The 21,127-nt window shown below is 35.2% G+C and overlaps 1 protein-coding gene across 1 annotated transcript in view; it reads right to left on the bottom strand.

The window, feature by feature from the left end:
* LOC142209006 (G protein-activated inward rectifier potassium channel 2-like) overlaps window positions 1-21,127 on the bottom strand; it is a 67,595-nt gene that overhangs the window by 8,779 nt on the left and 37,689 nt on the right. Inside the window, exon 2 of the mRNA XM_075277936.1 lies at window positions 1,821-2,777. Within this exon, the coding sequence (XP_075134037.1) occupies window positions 1,821-2,757 (937 nt within the window). The 5' untranslated portion in view covers window positions 2,758-2,777. The remainder of the gene's footprint in view (window positions 1-1,820; window positions 2,778-21,127) is intronic.

Here is a 21,127-nt window from a genome sequence, read left to right as displayed (position 1 = left end):
AGGGGCCACTATGGGACATAATACTGTGTGCAGGGGCCACTATGGGGTATAATACTGTGTGCAGGGGCCACTATGGGGTATAATACTGTGTGCAGGGGCCACTATGGGGTATAATACTATGTGCAGGGGCCTCTATGGGGAATAATACTGTGTGCAGGGGCCACTATGGGACATAATACTGTGTGCAGGGGCCACTATGGGACATAATACTGTGTGCAGAGGCCACTATGGGACATAATACTGTGTGCAGGGGCCACTATGGGGTATAATATTATGTGCAGGGGCCACTATGGGGTATAATACTATGTGCAGGGGCCACTATGGGGTATAATACTATGTGCAGGGGCCACTATGGGGTATAATACTGTGTGCAGGGGCCACTATGGGGGATAATACTGTGTGCAGGGGCCACTATGGGGTATAATACTGTGTACAGGGGCCACTATGGGGGATAATACTGTGTGCAGGGGCCACTATGGGGTATAATACTATGTGCAGGGGCCACTATAGGGTATAATACTGTGTGCAGGGGCCACTATAGGGCATACTAGTGTGTGCAGGGGCCACTATGGGGTATAATACTGTGTGCAGGGGCCACTATGGGGTATAATACTGTGTGCAGGGGCCACTATGGGGTATAATACTGTGTACAGGGGCCACTATGGGGTATAATACTGTGTGCAGGGGCCACTATAGGGCATAATACTGTGTGCAGGGGCCACTATGGGGTATAATACTGTGTGCAGGGGCCACTATGGGGTATAATACTGTGTGCAGGGGCCACTATGGGACATAATACTGTGTGCAGAGGCCACTATGGGGTATAATACTATGTGCAGGGGCCACTATGGGAATAATACTGTGTGCAGGGGCCACTATGGGGTATAGTACTGTGTGCAGGGTGCACTATGGGGCATAATACTGTGTGCAGGGGCCTCTATGGGGTATAGTACTGTGTGCAGGGTGCACTATGGGGCATAATACTGTGTGCAGAGGCCACTATGGGACATAATACTGTGTGCAGGGGCCACTATGGGGGATAATACTGTGTGCAGGGGCCACTATGGGGCATAATACTGTGTGCAGGGGCCACTATGGGGCATAATACTATGTGCAGGGGCCACTATGGGGTATAGTACTGTGTGCAGGGTGCACTATGGGGCATAATACTGTGTGCAGAGGCCACTATGGGACATAATACTGTGTGCAGGGGCCACTATGGGGGATAATACTGTGTGCAGGGGCCACTATGGGGCATAATACTGTGTGCAGGGGCCACTATGGGGCATAATACTGTGTACTGGGGCCAGTATGGGGGATAATACTGTGTGCAGGGGCCAATATGGGGGATAATACTGTGTGCAGTGGCCACTATGGGGCATAATACTGTGTGCAGGGGCCACTATGGGGCATAATACTGTGTGCAGGGGCCACTATGGGGATAATACTGTGTGCAGGGGCCACTATGTGGTATAATACTGTGTGCAGGGGCCACTATGGGGCATAATACTGTGTGCAGGGGCCACTATGGGACATAATACTGTGTGCAGGGGCCACTATGGGGGATAATACTGTGTGCAGGGGCCACTATGGGGTATAATACTGTGTGCAGGGGCCACTATGGGGGATAATACTGTGTGCAGGGGCCACTATGGGGGATAATACTGTGTGCAGTGTTGCCATTAATACAGCTGTGTTTGATTCGTGTCTCACCCCATCTCCTACCATCGGTGCACCATAGCATATAATGAGAGTGTACAAAGCATTATGGGTAATATCGGAGCACGTGGTCTCACTCGGTCACATACTGTAGATCTCACCTGTAGCTTCCACCATTCCTTCCAGGATGACCACAATCTCAAACTCTTCCTTCCCCAGCTGCTCCTTGGAAATCTCCCAGAATGGACTCTGCTCATTAAACTCGTGACAGATAATAAGAGGAGACACCAGGAACAGACGGTCATCTCCGGTGTCGAAACCTACATTGAGGTCCGTCTGGTTAAGGGGAATAAACTCTCCCTCTTTAGTTTGTTTGGACTTGATCAGCTTGGCTCTGATCGACGCCTCCACAATGTGCGAGTTTCTGAGGTCCCCCACCCTAAACATCAAACACAGCTTCCCATCCCTCACAGAGATGACGGCCATATTGGAGAACATGAGGGTCTCTGCCCGTTTCTTTGGTTGGGAGATCTTTACAAACATGCATCCCACCATAAAGGCGTTGACTATGGAGCCAAGGATGGCTTGGACCAGTAGAAGGACGATTCCTTCTGGGCACTTGTCCGTTATGACTCTGTATCCATAACCTATGGTGGTCTCTGTCTCTATGGAGAAAAGGAAGGCCGACACAAAACCGTTCAACTTATCCACACATGGCGTCCATGTTGCATCTTCAATGTGGTCCAGGTCTCCACGGATATAGGCAATGAGCCACCAAATGAATCCAAAGAAAATCCATGTGATGGTGTAGACCATGGTAAAGACTAGAAGATTAAACCTCCACTTGAGGTCCACCAAGGTGGTGAATATGTCTGTCAGATAGCGGTAGGTTTCCCGGACGTTTCCGTGATGAACGTTACACTTCCCGTCCTTCTCTACGTACCGCTGCCTCCGTCTCTTCTCCGGTTCTGCCATTGTCATGGTTCTGTTGGTTGGCACCACCGGAGGGCTCTGTGCTTGTTTGGGCAACTTAATGCCTCGACCTTCGATGTCCTGGTCCATAAATTTGCACGAATTCATCCTGCCGGTGGGATTCATGGTGCTCGACTACTCCCAACCTGTGAAGACACAAGCGTCAATATCAGGTCACGCGTTTCCAATAGAATCAGAATGCGTTGACTTGACTAAATTAAGCGACGACCTTCATTGTGGTCAGGACGTCTTTGGGACGTGGGATGGAAAGTAATTCAGAGATCGTAAGGCCTGGCTCAGTGTTATACTGTAGATAATATTAGACCTGGAAGAACGTACCATATGGGGCTTCCTTTTTATACATGTCTATAGTCCCAAGGGTCCTGCACTTCGACCCTAGGGTATAATCCAGCACCGGTGAGGGGAACATTTAGATTTTTACCATGTGGTCCATGAGTGGGTTCAATTCTGCCAATACAATGGGTTTGGTCTACCAAAGTCAATTCTCACCTACGTCATCTATGATGGTTGGAGGTCTGACCACTAAGACCCCACCTACCACCGATCTTCTAAGACTGTCAGGATTCCAGGACCTTCCCCGCACAATTCTGAATTCCGTGCCCGTTAATAAAACATCTTCGAGGTGACTGACGGGCGATAATTTATCTTACAAGACACCAGAATTAGGCGCCGGGGTCTGCACATTTAATTAATGTAAATTATTAACCAATGTAAATAATTGAGTGCAGGATCCATCCGGGCTATATGTGAGCGCCCGCTCCCCGCATTAGATATTTAAGAAGTGTGCTAATCGCCTTTATTAGATTTTCATGCATCATGAACCTGAATACAAAATCTGTGAGCGGAAATTATTGGGATGACTGAGTCCAGATGCCGGAGAGAGGTCTGCAAGGTACGGACGTCACCGGGAGAATTCATAGGGGAAGGAGACACCTCGGAGCGGGGAGAGATCACCTCCAGAGACGGCCAAATATAAGATATATTACATAACAGTATGGACCGTGCTGGTATAACCTGGGTATATACTGTATATAATTGTATATGTGCAGCCGGTATAACCTGGGTATATACTGTAAATAATTATATATGTACAGCCGGTATAACCTGGGTATATACTGTATATAATTATATATGTACAGCTGGTATAACCTGGGTATATACTGTATATAATTATATATGTACAGCTGGTATAACCTGGGTATATACTGTATATAATTATATATGTACAGCTGGTATAACCTGGGTATACACTGTAAATAATTATATATGTACAGCCGGTATAACCTGGGTATATACTGTATATAATTATATATGTACAGCTGGTATAACCTGGGTATATACTGTATATAATTATATATGTACAGCTGGTATAACCTGGGTATATACTGTATATAATTATATATGCACAGCTGGTATAACCTGGGTATATACTGTATATAATTATATATGTACAGCTGGTATAACCTGGGTATATACTGTATATAATTATATATGTACAGCCGGTATAACCTCGGTATATGCTGTATATAATTATATATGTACAGCTGGTATAACCTGGGTATATACTGTATATAATTATATATATACAGCTGGTATAACCTGGGTATATACTGTATATAATTATATATGTACAGCCGGTATAACCTCGGTATATGCTGTATATAATTATATATGTACAGCTGGTATAACCTGGGTATATACTGTATATAATTATATATGTACAGCCGGTATAACCTGGGTATATACTGTATATAATTATATATGTACAGCTGGTATAACCCGGGTATATACTGTATATAATTATATATGTACAGCCAGTATAACCTGCTATATACTGTATATAATTATATATGTACAGCCGGTATAACCTGGGTATATGCTGTATATAATTATATATGTACAGCCGGTATAACCTGGGTATATACTGTATATAATTATATATGTACAGCCGGTATAACCTGGGTATATACTGTATATAATTATATATGTACAGCCGGTATAACCTGGGTATATACTGTATATAATTATATATGTACAGCCGGTATAACCTGGGTATATACTGTATATAATTATATATGTACAGCTGGTATAACCTGGGTATATACTGTATATACTTATATATGTACAGCTGGTATAACCTGGGGATCTCCTGTATATAATTCTATATGTACAGCTGGTATAACCTGGGTATATACTGTATATAATTATATATGTACAGCTGGTATAACCTGGGTATATACTGTATATACTTATATATGTACAGCTGGTATAACCTGGGGATCTCCTGTATATAATTCTATATGTACAGCCGGTATAACCTGGGTATCTCCTGTATATAATTATATATGTACATCTGGTATAGGTGATACATCTTCTTGTAGACCATTATATCATTCACCGCATACTGATTCTGTAGTGTCCTCCAGAGCTGCATTCTCAATTCTGCAAAATTCAAAGTGAAATTTCCCGCCTTCCCTGCTTGTTCGGTGTCTGCAGTCTCGTATATTGATGTATTGGTAGATTATACAACCCCCTATGGATATCACCCCCTTGTGCTGAGCAGGTACCACAGCTGGCAGCAGGTGACCCCGCTCTATACTGGCAGATCTAAAGCTTCATGTAATTTGCTGGCCTGGCAGCGGAGGAATCACAGATGGTCGCGCCTGCCATGCTGGTACTTTCAATCAGCTCTTGTTTGTTTCAGCACAAGTGCCAAAACAAGAAGCGCGGTCCAGGCGTCATTACCAGCCATTCAGTATATAGTCACCGCCTCACTTATTTGGCTCAGTCCTCATGGTGGAGGGAGATGAAGAAGTGTTTGTCAGAGAACCTTCCAGATCCCACATAACAGGACGGTCAGTTCTGCTCACAGGCGGCAGAGTCGTCTCTTTCTTCTTACAAGTATATGCATATAATCCAGTGTCTGACAATGGCTGCAGCAGGCAGTGTGTGGGAATAAGGTTGTCAGAGATCACCCTGCCATGTGTGCGCCCCCTACTGGGGAGAAGATCCCCTTTGGTCACCGCAAGTCTGGAAGGAGAAGGTCAGGGAGCAAAAGTATTATTCAATAAAGATTTAGAAATCTCCATTTCAGTGCCAACTACAGCCAACAATAGTATAACCACTTTATGGCAGTATTATTTATCTGATATGAGTCAGTATAGTATAACCACTGCATGGCAGTATTATTTATCCACTATGAGTCAGTATAGTATAATCACTGTATGGCAGTATTATTTATCCGATATAAGTCAGTATAGTATAACCACTGTATGACAGCATTATTTATCTGATATAAGTTAGTATAGTATAACCACTGTATGGCAGTATTATTTATTCTATATGTCAGTATAGTATAACCCCTGTATGGCAGTATTATTTATCCGATATAAGTCAGTATAGTATAACCACTGTATGGCAGTATTATTTATTCTATATGTCAGTATAGTATAACCCCTGTATGGCAGTATTATTTATCCGATATAAGTCAGTATAGTATAACCACTGTATGGCAGTATTATTTATTCTATATGTCAGTATAGTATAACCCCTGTATGGCAGTATTATTTATCTGATATGAGTCAGTATAGTATAACCACTGTATGGCAGTATTATTTATCCAATATGAGTCAGTATAGTATAACCACTGTATAGCAGTATTATTTATCCGATATAAGTTAGTATAGTATAACCACTGTATGGCAGTATTATTTATTCTATATGTCAGTATAGTATAACCCCTGTATGGCAGTATTATTTATCCGATATAAGTCAGTATAGTATAACCACTGTATGGCAGTATTATTTATTCTATATGTCAGTATAGTATAACCCCTGTATGGCAGTATTATTTATCTGATATGAGTCAGTATAGTATAACCACTGTATGGCAGTATTATTTATTCTATATGTCAGTATAGTATAACCCCTGTATGGCAGTATTATTTATCTGATATGAGTCAGTATAGTATAACCACTGTATGGCAGTATTATTTATTCTATATAATTCAGTATAGTATAACCACTGTATGGCAGTATTATTTATCTGATATGAGTCAGTATAGTATAACTACTGTATGGCAGTATTATTTATCTGATATGAGTCAGTATAGTATAACTACTGTATGGCAGTATTATTTATTCCATATAAGTAAGTATAGTATAACCACTGTATGGCAGTATTATTTATTCTTGATAAGTTAGTATAGTATAACCACTGTATGACAGTATTATTTATTCTTTATAAGTCAGTATAGTATAACCACTATACGGCAGTATTATTTATTCTATATAAGTTAGTATAGTATAACCACTGTATGACAGTATTATTTATCCGATATAAGTCAGTATAGTATAACCACTGTATGGCAGTATTATTCAGGTTCTGTATTGAGGTATTATACATCACAGTATGACAGTATTATTTATCCTATATGAGTCAGTACAGTATAACCACTGTATGTCATTATTATCTAGGTTCTGTATTGAGGTATTATACATCACTGTATGACAGTATTATTTATCCTATATAAGTCAATATAGTATAACCACTTTATGGCAGTATTATTTAGGTTCCTTATTTAGGTATTATACATCGCTGTATGACAGTATTATGCATCCAATATAAGTCAGTATAGTATAAATACTGTATAGCAGTATTATTTAGGTTCTGTATTGAGGAATTATACATCACTGTATGACAGTATCATGCATCCAATATAAGTCAGTATAGTATAACCACTGTATGGCAGTATTATTTATCTGATATGAGTCAGTATAGTATAACCACTGTATGGCAGTATTATTTATTCTATATAATTCAGTGTAGTATAACCACTGTATGGCAGTATTATTTATCTGATATGAGTCAGTATAGTATAACTACTGTATGGCAGTATTATTTATTCCATATAAGTAAGTATAGTATAACCACTGTATGGCAGTATTATTTATTCTAGATAAGTTAGTATAGTATAACCACTGTATGGCAGTATTATTTATCCGATATAAGTCAGTATAGTATAACCACTGTATGGCAGTATTATTTAGGTTCCTTATTTAGGTATTATACATCGCTGTATGACAGTATTATGCATCCAATATAAGTCAGTATAGTATAAATACTGTATAGCAGTATTATCTAGGTTCTGTATTGAGGAATTATACATCACTGTATGACAGTATTATGCATCCAATATAAGTCAGTATAGTATAACCACTCATTATTGGTATAGCAGGATTTGGTGTAAGGGCCTGTACCATCCTTCCCGGGCATCTATCTGCTGCTTGTTACTAGACCAGTCGACCTGGGACATACTTCATTAATATACCGCCGCCTCCACGTCTTCCCATCTCCTCCAACATCCAGATGTTTTCCAACCGTCTGCTCCAATTAGTAGGGTTGAGCGCGCCGTGGCATATTCATGCACATCTTATAGGAGCACACAACGTGCGCCCTGGATGAGACTTGTTAAATCTGAGAGCAGCTGACAGCCGCCGTCATAGTCCGTAGGGGAACCTCGTAGGCCAGACATTATGTATTAAGATCAAATCTTGTGTGTGCGCTGCGGCGTAGCATGACTAGGGGAGAGCAGCGGCGCTCAAGAAAACATTCCATCAATTACATGGCTAACTTCTAACCTGGTGCATGAGAACCTCGCTACGAGCTGCTCCAACCTCCAAGGGACAAAATTCCCATTTAAAATACATTCATGTTGTTCCTCCGATATGCGCTGGAGTGTAAATAAAGCTACGAGTCGACGGCGCAGCATCCGGAGCACAAAATGTTCTGTGCTCTCCGCAGCGTGCAGAGCGAGCGGGTCACGTTAGGTTTCTTTAGGATCATGTGACCTTGTGCTATGCTTAAAGGTGGGAATTGGGGGGGGTCTTCAATCCAAAGCAAAGATAAATTACATGTGTCCAGTGCCCCCCCTCTGAGATCAGTATAGGCAGTATGTGGCGGTATTATTTTAGGGTAATTGTTTGGGCAGTACATGGTGTAATGATATAAAGACGGGAAGGCAAGGTAAATATGGAGTTCAAGTGTCCAATAATCCCCCTCAAGGATTAGTATAGATGTACACTGGATGACAGTTCTTTAGTTACTATGTGGCGGAATTATTTAAGGGTGGTTATTTGGGTACTATATGGTATTACGATGTGAAGGCGGGAAGGTACGAAGGGGAGCTAAGCTCCAAGGCAAAAATGTAGCATGTGTCCAATACTTTCCCTCCAAGTTCAGAATGGAAATACACTGTATGCCGGTTATTTAGTTACTATGTTGCAGTAATATTTTGGGGTTGTATACTGCGTTATGTTAAAAAGTCAGTAAGGTAGGAGGGGGGGTCTCAGCTCCAGGAAAAAGATAGAGCATAAGTGACGGAGTGCCCCCTTCCAGGATTAGTATAGGCCTACATTGGATTCCAGTTATTTTGTTACTATGTGACAGTATTATATTAGGGTGGTCATTTGCGCACTACACGGTATTATAATGTAAAGTCAGGAATAGAAGAGGAGAGGGTCGCTAAGCTGTAGGGCAAGGATGGAGCAAAAGTGTCCAAGTGCTTCCTTTCCAGGATCAGTATCAGTATAGGCATAGATTCAATCCCAGTTATTTGTTTACTATGCAACGGTATTATTTTAGAGTGGTTATTGGGGCACTATATAATGTTTTGATATAAAGGCAGAAAGGGAAGAGGGGTCTCCACTCCAGAGCAAAGCACATGTGTCCAATACACCGCATCCAAAGTCAATATAGGTATTCATTGGATGGCAGTTATATGGTTACTATGTGGCGGTAGTATTTGGGCACTATATGGGACTGTGATATAGGCTCTGCTTGGTGACAATATTTGAGTGCCAGTAGCATACCTAGGTTTTTTTCAAGGCCACAAACACCCCCCACGCTGCATTAACAAGCACTCTCCTGTCTACCACCCCGCCCTGCTGTGCCGCTACAGACCACCAGGATGGTGAAAATATGATATACACAGTATATTAGGAAGCTGCAGAACTTCTGCAGAGACCCCTTTACTGTCACTCACCTCCCAGGCTATAAAGTCCCTGCTATGTGAACACAGATTTATGTAAATTTATGTCATTGGCTCATATAAGCCTCAGCTTCCCGCTGACAGTGCGGCAATGCTCCGGTGATGACAAGATGCAGATTCATAGAGAGGATTTTATATCAATCCTTCATCACAAACATCTGGAGACAAAGAACAGCGGGTGCGGGGAACGTCAATGTCACGCTGCCCGCACCTCATATTTACATACATTACATTCTGTTTGCTGTCTGTTATCTGCTGGGAAATCACCAGGAACGGTGAAAAGTCATGTATGTAATGTCAGAATATATTCAGTGCGGGTGCGAAAGGCACAAACCAACAAAAGCAACATGTATACGGTAAGTAATAGACAAAGCAAGGAAACCCAACATCCAACAATACCGCAACCTGTCATATCACAGAACAGCAGGAACATCAATACATCTGCTCAGTACATAATGGTGTAGAAGTAGATGTATACCTGTACATAGAGGAAGTATTATAGTAGTTATATTCTTGTACATAGGAGCAGTATTATAGTAGTTATATTCTTGTACATAGGAGTAGTATTATAGTAGTTATATTCTTGTACATAGGAGGCAGTATTATAGTAGTTATATTCTTGTACATAGGAGCAGTATTATAGAAGTTATATTCTTGTACATGGGGGCAGTATTATAGTAGTTATATTCTTGTACATAGGAGTAGTATTATAGTAGTTATATTCTTGTACATAGGAGTAGTATTATAGTAGTTATATTCTTGTACATAGGAGGCAGTATTATAGTAGTTATATTCTTGTACATAGGAGGTAGTATTATAGTAGTTATATTCTTGTACATAGGAGGCAGTATTATAGTAGTTATATTCTTGTACATAGGAGCAGTATTATAGTAGTTATATTCTTGTACATAGGAGGTAGTATTATAGTAGTTATATTCTTGTACATAGGAGGCAGTATTATAGTAGATATATTCTTGTACATAGGAGTAGTATTATAGTAGTTATATTCTTGTACATAGGAGCAGTATTATAGTAGTTATATTCTTGTACATAGGAGTAGTATTATAGTAGTTATATTCTTGTACATAGGAGGTAGTATTATAGTAGTTATATTCTTGTACATAGCAGTAGTATTATAGTAGTTATATTCTTGTACATAGGGGGCAGTATTATAGTAGTTATATTCTTGTACATAGGAGTAGTATTATAGTAGTTATATTCTTGTACATAGGGGGCAGTATTATAGTAGTTATATTCTTGTACATAGGAGTAGTATTATAGTCGTTATATTCTTGTACATAGGAGCAGTGTTATAGAAGTTATATTCTTGTACATAGGAGGTAGTATTATAGTAGTTATATTCTTGTACATAGGGGGGCAGTATTATAGTAGATATATTCTTGTACATAGTAGTAGTATTATAGTAGTTATATTCTTGTACATAGGAGCAGTATTATAGTAGTTATATTCTTGTACATAGGGGCAGTATTATAGTAGTTATATTCTTGTACATAGGAGTAGTATTATAGTCGTTATATTCTTGTACATAGGAGCAGTGTTATAGAAGTTATATTCTTGTACATAGGAGGTAGTATTATAGTAATTATATTCTTGTACATAGGGGGCAGTATTATAGTAGTTATATTCTTGTACATAGTAGTAGTATTATAGTAGTTATATTCTTGTACATAGGAGGCAGTATTATAGAAGTTATATTCTTGTACATGGGGGCAGTATTATAGTAGTTATATTCTTGTACATAGGAGGCAGTATTATAGTAGATATATTCTTGTACATAGTAGTAGTATTATAGTAGTTATATTCTTGTACATAGGAGCAGTATTATAGTAGTTATATTCTTGTACATAGGAGTAGTATTATAGTAGTTATATTCTTGTACATAGGAGGTAGTATTATAGTAGTTATATTCTTGTACATAGCAGTAGTATTATAGTAGTTATATTCTTGTACATAGGGGGCAGTATTATAGTAGTTATATTCTTGTACATAGGAGTAGTATTATAGTAGTTATATTCTTGTACATAGGGGGCAGTATTATAGTAGTTATATTCTTGTACATAGGAGTAGTATTATAGTCGTTATATTCTTGTACATAGGAGCAGTGTTATAGAAGTTATATTCTTGTACATAGGGGGCAGTATTATAGTAGATATATTCTTGTACATACTAGTAGTATTATAGTAGTTATATTCTTGTACATAGGGGGCAGTATTATAGTAGTTATATTCTTGTACATAGGGGGCAGTATTATAGTAGTTATATTCTTGTACATAGGAGTAGTACTATAGTCGTTATATTCTTGTACATAGGAGCAGTGTTATAGAAGTTATATTCTTGTACATAGGAGGTAGTATTATAGTAATTATATTCTTGTACATAGGGGGCAGTATTATAGTAGTTATATTCTTGTACATAGTAGTAGTATTATAGTAGTTATACTCCTGTACATAGGAGTAGTATTATAGTAGTTATATTCTTGTACATAGGAGGTAGTATTATAGTAGTTATATTCTTGTACATAGGAGGTAGTATTATAGTAGTTATATTCTTGTACATAGGAGTAGTATTATAGTAGTTATATTCTTGTACATAGGAGCAGTATTATAGTAGTTATATTCCTGTACATAGGAGGCAGTATTATAGTAGTTATATTCTTGTACATAGTAGTATTATAGTAGTTATATTCTTGTACATAGGAGCAGTATTATAGTAGTTATATTCCTGTACATAGGAGCAGTATTATAGTAGTTATATTCTTGTACATAAGAGCAGTATTATAGTAGTTATATTCTTGTACATAGTAGTAGTATTATAGTAGTTATATTCTTGTACATAGGAGCAGTATTATAGTAGTTATATTCTTGTACATAGGGGCAGTATTATAGTAGTTATATTCTTGTACATAGGGGGCAGTATTATAGTAGTTATATTCTTGTACATAGGGGGCAGTATTATAGTAGTTATATTCTTGTACATAGGGGGCAGTATTATAGTAGTTATATTCTTGTACATAGGGGGCAGTATTATAGTAGTTATATTCTTGTACATAGAAGTAGTATTATAGTAGTTATATTCTTGTACATAGAAGTAGTATTATAGTAGTTATATTCTTGTACATAGGAGCAGTGTTATAGAAGTTATATTCTTGTACATAGGAGGTAGTATTATAGTAGTTATATTCTTGTACATAGGAGGTATTATAGTAGTTATATTCTTGTACATAGGGGGCAGTATTATAGTAGTTATATTCTTGTACATAGTAGTAGTAATATAGTAGTTATATTCTTGTACATAGGAGCAGTGTTATAGAAGTTATATTCTTGTACATAGGAGGTAGTATTATAGTAATTATATTCTTGTACATAGGGGGCAGTATTATAGTAGTTATATTCTTGTACATAGTAGTAGTATTATAGTAGTTATATTCTTGTACATAGTAGTAGTATTATAGTAGTTATATTCTTGTACATAGGAGCAGTGTTATAGAAGTTATATTCTTGTACATAGGAGGTAGTATTATAGTAGTTATATTCTTGTACATAGGGGCAGTATTATAGTAGTTATATTCTTGTACATAGGAGGTAGTATTATAGTAGTTATATTTTTGTACATAGGAGGTAGTATTATAGTAGTTATATTTTTGTACATAGGAGGTAGTATTATAGTAGTTATACTCTTGTACATAGGAGGTAGTATTATAGTCGTTATATACTTTTACATAGGGGGCAGTATTATAGTAGTTATATTCTTGTACATAGGAGCAGTATTATAGTAGTTATATTCTTGTACATAGGAGGTAGTATTATAGTAGTTATATTCTTGTACATGGAGCAGTATTATAGTAGTTATATTCTTGTACATAGGAGGTAGTATTATAGTAGTTATATTTTTGTACAAAGGAGGTAGTATTATAGTAGTTATATTCTTGTACATAGGAGGTAGTATTATAGTAGTTATATTCTTGTACATAGGAGGTAGTATTATAGTAGTTATATTCTTGTACATAGGAGGCAGTATTATAGTAGTTATATTCTTGTACATAGGAGCAGTATTATAGTAGTTATATTCTTGTACATAGGAGGTAGTATTATAGTAGTTATATTCTTGTACATAGGAGGCAGTATTATAGTAGATATATTCTTGTACATAGGAGTAGTATTATAGTAGTTATATTCTTGTACATAGGAGCAGTATTATAGTAGTTATATTCTTGTACATAGGAGTAGTATTATAGTAGTTATATTCTTGTACATAGGAGGTAGTATTATAGTAGTTATATTCTTGTACATAGCAGTAGTATTATAGTAGTTATATTCTTGTACATAGGGGGCAGTATTATAGTAGTTATATTCTTGTACATAGGAGTAGTATTATAGTAGTTATATTCTTGTACATAGGGGGCAGTATTATAGTAGTTATATTCTTGTACATAGGAGTAGTATTATAGTCGTTATATTCTTGTACATAGGAGCAGTGTTATAGAAGTTATATTCTTGTACATAGGAGGTAGTATTATAGTAGTTATATTCTTGTACATAGGGGGGCAGTATTATAGTAGATATATTCTTGTACATAGTAGTAGTATTATAGTAGTTATATTCTTGTACATAGGAGCAGTATTATAGTAGTTATATTCTTGTACATAGGGGCAGTATTATAGTAGTTATATTCTTGTACATAGGAGTAGTATTATAGTCGTTATATTCTTGTACATAGGAGCAGTGTTATAGAAGTTATATTCTTGTACATAGGAGGTAGTATTATAGTAATTATATTCTTGTACATAGGGGGCAGTATTATAGTAGTTATATTCTTGTACATAGTAGTAGTATTATAGTAGTTATATTCTTGTACATAGGAGGCAGTATTATAGAAGTTATATTCTTGTACATGGGGGCAGTATTATAGTAGTTATATTCTTGTACATAGGAGGCAGTATTATAGTAGATATATTCTTGTACATAGTAGTAGTATTATAGTAGTTATATTCTTGTACATAGGAGCAGTATTATAGTAGTTATATTCTTGTACATAGGAGTAGTATTATAGTAGTTATATTCTTGTACATAGGAGGTAGTATTATAGTAGTTATATTCTTGTACATAGCAGTAGTATTATAGTAGTTATATTCTTGTACATAGGGGGCAGTATTATAGTAGTTATATTCTTGTACATAGGAGTAGTATTATAGTAGTTATATTCTTGTACATAGGGGGCAGTATTATAGTAGTTATATTCTTGTACATAGGAGTAGTATTATAGTCGTTATATTCTTGTACATAGGAGCAGTGTTATAGAAGTTATATTCTTGTACATAGGGGGCAGTATTATAGTAGATATATTCTTGTACATACTAGTAGTATTATAGTAGTTATATTCTTGTACATAGGGGGCAGTATTATAGTAGTTATATTCTTGTACATAGGGGGCAGTATTATAGTAGTTATATTCTTGTACATAGGAGTAGTACTATAGTCGTTATATTCTTGTACATAGGAGCAGTGTTATAGAAGTTATATTCTTGTACATAGGAGGTAGTATTATAGTAATTATATTCTTGTACATAGGGGGCAGTATTATAGTAGTTATATTCTTGTACATAGTAGTAGTATTATAGTAGTTATACTCCTGTACATAGGAGTAGTATTATAGTAGTTATATTCTTGTACATAGGAGGTAGTATTATAGTAGTTATATTCTTGTACATAGGAGGTAGTATTATAGTAGTTATATTCTTGTACATAGGAGTAGTATTATAGTAGTTATATTCTTGTACATAGGAGCAGTATTATAGTAGTTATATTCCTGTACATAGGAGGCAGTATTATAGTAGTTATATTCTTGTACATAGTAGTATTATAGTAGTTATATTCTTGTACATAGGAGCAGTATTATAGTAGTTATATTCCTGTACATAGGAGCAGTATTATAGTAGTTATATTCTTGTACATAAGAGCAGTATTATAGTAGTTATATTCTTGTACATAGTAGTAGTATTATAGTAGTTATATTCTTGTACATAGGAGCAGTATTATAGTAGTTATATTCTTGTACATAGGGGCAGTATTATAGTAGTTATATTCTTGTACATAGGGGGCAGTATTATAGTAGTTATATTCTTGTACATAGGGGGCAGTATTATAGTAGTTATATTCTTGTACATAGGGGGCAGTATTATAGTAGTTATATTCTTGTACATAGGGGGCAGTATTATAGTAGTTATATTCTTGTACATAGAAGTAGTATTATAGTAGTTATATTCTTGTACATAGAAGTAGTATTATAGTAGTTATATTCTTGTACATAGGAGCAGTGTTATAGAAGTTATATTCTTGTACATAGGAGGTAGTATTATAGTAGTTATATTCTTGTACATAGGAGGTATTATAGTAGTTATATTCTTGTACATAGGGGGCAGTATTATAGTAGTTATATTCTTGTACATAGTAGTAGTAATATAGTAGTTATATTCTTGTACATAGGAGCAGTGTTATAGAAGTTATATTCTTGTACATAGGAGGTAGTATTATAGTAATTATATTCTTGTACATAGGGGGCAGTATTATAGTAGTTATATTCTTGTACATAGTAGTAGTATTATAGTAGTTATATTCTTGTACATAGTAGTAGTATTATAGTAGTTATATTCTTGTACATAGGAGCAGTGTTATAGAAGTTATATTCTTGTACATAGGAGGTAGTATTATAGTAGTTATATTCTTGTACATAGGGGCAGTATTATAGTAGTTATATTCTTGTACATAGGAGGTAGTATTATAGTAGTTATATTTTTGTACATAGGAGGTAGTATTATAGTAGTTATATTTTTGTACATAGGAGGTAGTATTATAGTAGTTATACTCTTGTACATAGGAGGTAGTATTATAGTCGTTATATACTTTTACATAGGGGGCAGTATTATAGTAGTTATATTCTTGTACATAGGAGCAGTATTATAGTAGTTATATTCTTGTACATAGGAGGTAGTATTATAGTAGTTATATTCTTGTACATGGAGCAGTATTATAGTAGTTATATTCTTGTACATAGGAGGTAGTATTATAGTAGTTATATTTTTGTACAAAGGAGGTAGTATTATAGTAGTTATATTCTTGTACATAGGAGGTAGTATTATAGTAGTTATATTCTTGTACATAGGAGGTAGTATTATAGTAGTTATATTCTTGTACATGGAGCAGTATTATAGTAGTTATATTCTTGTACATAGGAGGTAGTATTATAGTAGTTATATTTTTGTACAAAGGAGGTAGTATTATAGTAGTTATATTCTTGTACATAGGAGTAGTATTATAGTAGTTATATTCTTGTACATAGGAGTAGTATTATATTAGTTATATTCTTGTACATAGGAGGTAGTATTATAGTTGTTATATTTTTGTACATAGGAGGTAGTATTATAGTAGTTATATTCTTGTACATAGGAGGTAGTATTATAGTAGTTATATTCTTGTACATGGAGCAGTATTATAGTAGTTATATTCTTGTACATAGGAGGTAGTATTATAGTAGTTATATTTTTGTACAAAGGAGGTAGTATTATAGTAGTTATATTCTTGTACATAGGAGGTAGTATTATAGTCGTTTTATACTTTTACATAGGGGGCAGTATTATAGTAGTTATATTCTTATACATAGGAGCAGTATTATAGTAGTTATATTCTTGTACATAGGAGTTAGTATTATAGTAGTTATATTCTTGTACATGGAGCAGTATTATAGTAGTTATATTCTTGTACATAGGAGCAGTATTATAGTAGTTATATTCTTGTACATAGGAGCAGTATTATAGTAGTTATATTCTTGTATATAGGAGTAGTATTATAGTAGTTATATACTTGTACATAGGAGTAGTATTATAGTAGTTATATTCTTGTACATAGGAGGTAGTATTATAGTCGTTATATACTTTTACATAAGGGGCAGTATTATAGTAGTTATATTCTTGTACATAGGAGGTAGAATTATAGTAGTTATATTCTTGTACATAGGAGCAGTATTATAGTAGTTATATTCTTGTACATAGGAGGTAGTATTATAGTAGTTATATTCTTGTACATAGGAGGTAGTATTATAGTAGTTATATTCTTTTACATAGGAGGTAGTATTATAGTAGTTATATTTTTGTACATAGGAGGTAGTATTATAGTAGTTATATTCTTGTACATAGGAGGTAGTATTATAGTCGTTATATACTTTTACATAGGGGGCAGTATTATAGTAGTTATATTCTTGTACATAGGAGCAGTATTATAGTAGTTATATTCTTGTACATAGGAGGTAGTATTATAGTAGTTATATTCTTGTACATAGGAGTAGTATTATATTAGTTATATTCTTGTACATAGTAGGTAGTATTATAGTCGTTATATTCTTGTACATGGAGCAGTATTATAGTAGTTATATTCTTGTACATAGGAGGTAGTATTATAGTAGTTATATTCTTGTACATGGAGCAGTATTATAGTAGTTATATTCTTGTACATAGGAGGTAGTATTATAGTAGTTATATTTTTGTACATAGGAGGTAGTATTATAGTAGTTATATTCTTGTACATAGGAGGTAGTATTATAGTCGTTATATACTTTTACATAGGGGGCAGTATTATAGTACTTATATTCTTGTACATAGGAGCAGTATTATAGTAGTTATATTCTTGTACATAGGAGGTAGTATTATAGTAGTTATATGCTTGTACATGGAGCAGTATTATAGTAGTTATATTCTTGTACATAGGAGTAGTATTATATTAGTTATATTCTTGTACATAGGAGCAGTATTATAGTAGTTATGTTCTTGTACATAGGAGCAGTATTATAGTAGTTATATTCTTGTATATAGGAGTAGTGTTATAGTAGTTATATACTTGTACATAGGAGTAGTATTACAGTAGTTATATTCTTGTACATAGGAGCAGTATTATAGTAGGTATATTCTTGTACATAGCAGGCAGTATTGTAGTAGTTATATTCTTGTATATTGGGGGCATTATTATAATGGTTATATTCTTTTAGGTATGAAGCAGTGTTATATCTGTTCTTTCCATACATGAGGTCAGTATTCTCACATATAAGCGATGTACATAATTTAATAATTTTCATAGATAAATACATCTTACATAATTAATAACTGATATAGATTGCAGCATAATGTGCATTAGTACATTTTCTACCATTACAGGTAATACCCCTCTCCTATCAGTGATTACGGGAGATATGGCGGTTATGTATAATTATCCATCAGGTCTCTGAACTTGTCAGTGTTTTCAGTTTTGCTCCTCAGCCGCTGTCAGCTTTATTAAGGAGCCATCAGGTACAGATAAGCAGACATAAGATTGGTTGTGTTTTCTCTTTTGCAGTCTTGATCTACAGAAGCTTTTGCTCCCGGCAATGACTGGGTGAATCTAAGACGAAGCTTCGTTCACTTCTCTGGATTCAGTGCATAAATTTGTTTTACAAGTTGATAATCACCCCCTTGGGGTAAATGTTATTACACAAGGAGGGATTATCATCTGAGCACTGCAGTCCTGGCTGGTCTCCATGTCATTCCAAGCACATTTACAGTAATCAAGACTACGGGGTGTAAAGTGACTGAACCCTGACTGTGGGGGGATTCATTATAAGACCAGGGAGCCCTGCAAGTTATCCCAATGTGACCATAATACCTAGAACCTGCAATATTTGTTTGTCCTTATCAAGCAGGAAAATCATTCCTCCACTTAATTGGCACCAGCAATGGCGTGGTAGTTTTTGGCTGGAGCAAAGCAAGTAAGTCACTTAAGTATAAGACTTCTTCTGACTATCATATTTCTGCAATATATGTACAAGAATATAGCTACTATAATACTACTCCTATGTACAAAAATATAACTAATATAATACTGCTCCTATGTACAAGAATATAACTACTATAATACTGCCCCCTATGTACAAGTATATATTTACTATAATACTGCCCCTATGTACAAGAATATAACTACTATAATACTACTCCTATGTACAAGAATATAACTACTATAATACTACCTCCTATGTACAAGAATATAACTACTATAATACTGCTCCTATGTACAAGAATATAACTACTATAATTCTACCTCCTATGTACAAGAATATAACTACTATAATACTGCCCCCTATGTAAAAGTATATAACGACTATAATACTACCTCCTATGTACAAAAATATAACTACTATAATACTACCTGCTATGTACAAGAATATAACTACTATAATACTACTCCTATGTACAAGAATACAACTACTATAATACTGCTCCAGTGTACAAGAATAGAACTACTATAATACTACCTCCTATGTACAAGAATATAACTACTATAATACTACCTCCTATGTACAAGAATATAACTACTATAATACTGCTCCTATGTACAAAAATATAACGACTATAATACTACTCCTATGTACAAGAATATAACTACTATAATACTGCTCCTATGTACAAGAATATAACTACTATAATACTACTCCTATCTACAAGAATATAACTACTATAATACTGCTCCTATGTACAAGAATATAACTACTATAATACTACTCCTATGTACAAGAATATAACTACTATAATACTACTCCTATGTACAAGAATATAACTACTATAATACTGCTCCTATGTACAAGAATATAACTACTATAATACTACCTCCTATGTACAAGAATATAACTACTATAATACTTCTCCTATGTACAAGAATATAACTACTATAATACTGCTCCTATGTACAAGAATATAACTACTATAATACTACCTCCTATGTACAAGAATATAACTACTATAATACTACTCCTATGTACAAGAATATAACTACTATAATACTACTCCTATGTACAAGAATATAACTACTATAATACTACTCCTATGTACAAGAATATAACTACTATAATACTACTCCTATGTACAAGAATATAACTACTATAATACTGCTCCTATGTATAAGAATATAACTACTATAATACTACTCCTATGTACAAGAATATAACTACTATAATACTACTCCTATGTACAAGAATATAACTACTATAATACTACTCCTATGTACAAGAATATAACTACTATAATACTGCTCCTATGTATAAGAATATAACTACTATAATACTACTCCTATGTACAAGAATATAACTACTATAATACTACTCCTATGTACAAGAATATAACTACTATAATACTACTCCTATGTACAAGAATATAACTACTATAATACTACTCCTATGTACAAGAATATAACTACTATAATACTGCTCCTATGTACAAGAATATAACTACTATAATACTACCCCCTATGCACAAGAATATATCTACTATAATACTACTCCTATGTACAAGATTATAACTACTATAATACTACCTCCTATGTACAAAAATATAA

The sequence above is a fragment of the Leptodactylus fuscus genome, chromosome 6 (genome assembly GCF_031893055.1).
Source record: "Leptodactylus fuscus isolate aLepFus1 chromosome 6, aLepFus1.hap2, whole genome shotgun sequence".
NCBI classification, from domain to species: Eukaryota; Metazoa; Chordata; class Amphibia; order Anura; family Leptodactylidae; genus Leptodactylus; species Leptodactylus fuscus.
Note: the sequence above shows the minus strand (reverse complement) of the source record. Positions and strands in the feature narration are given on the sequence as shown.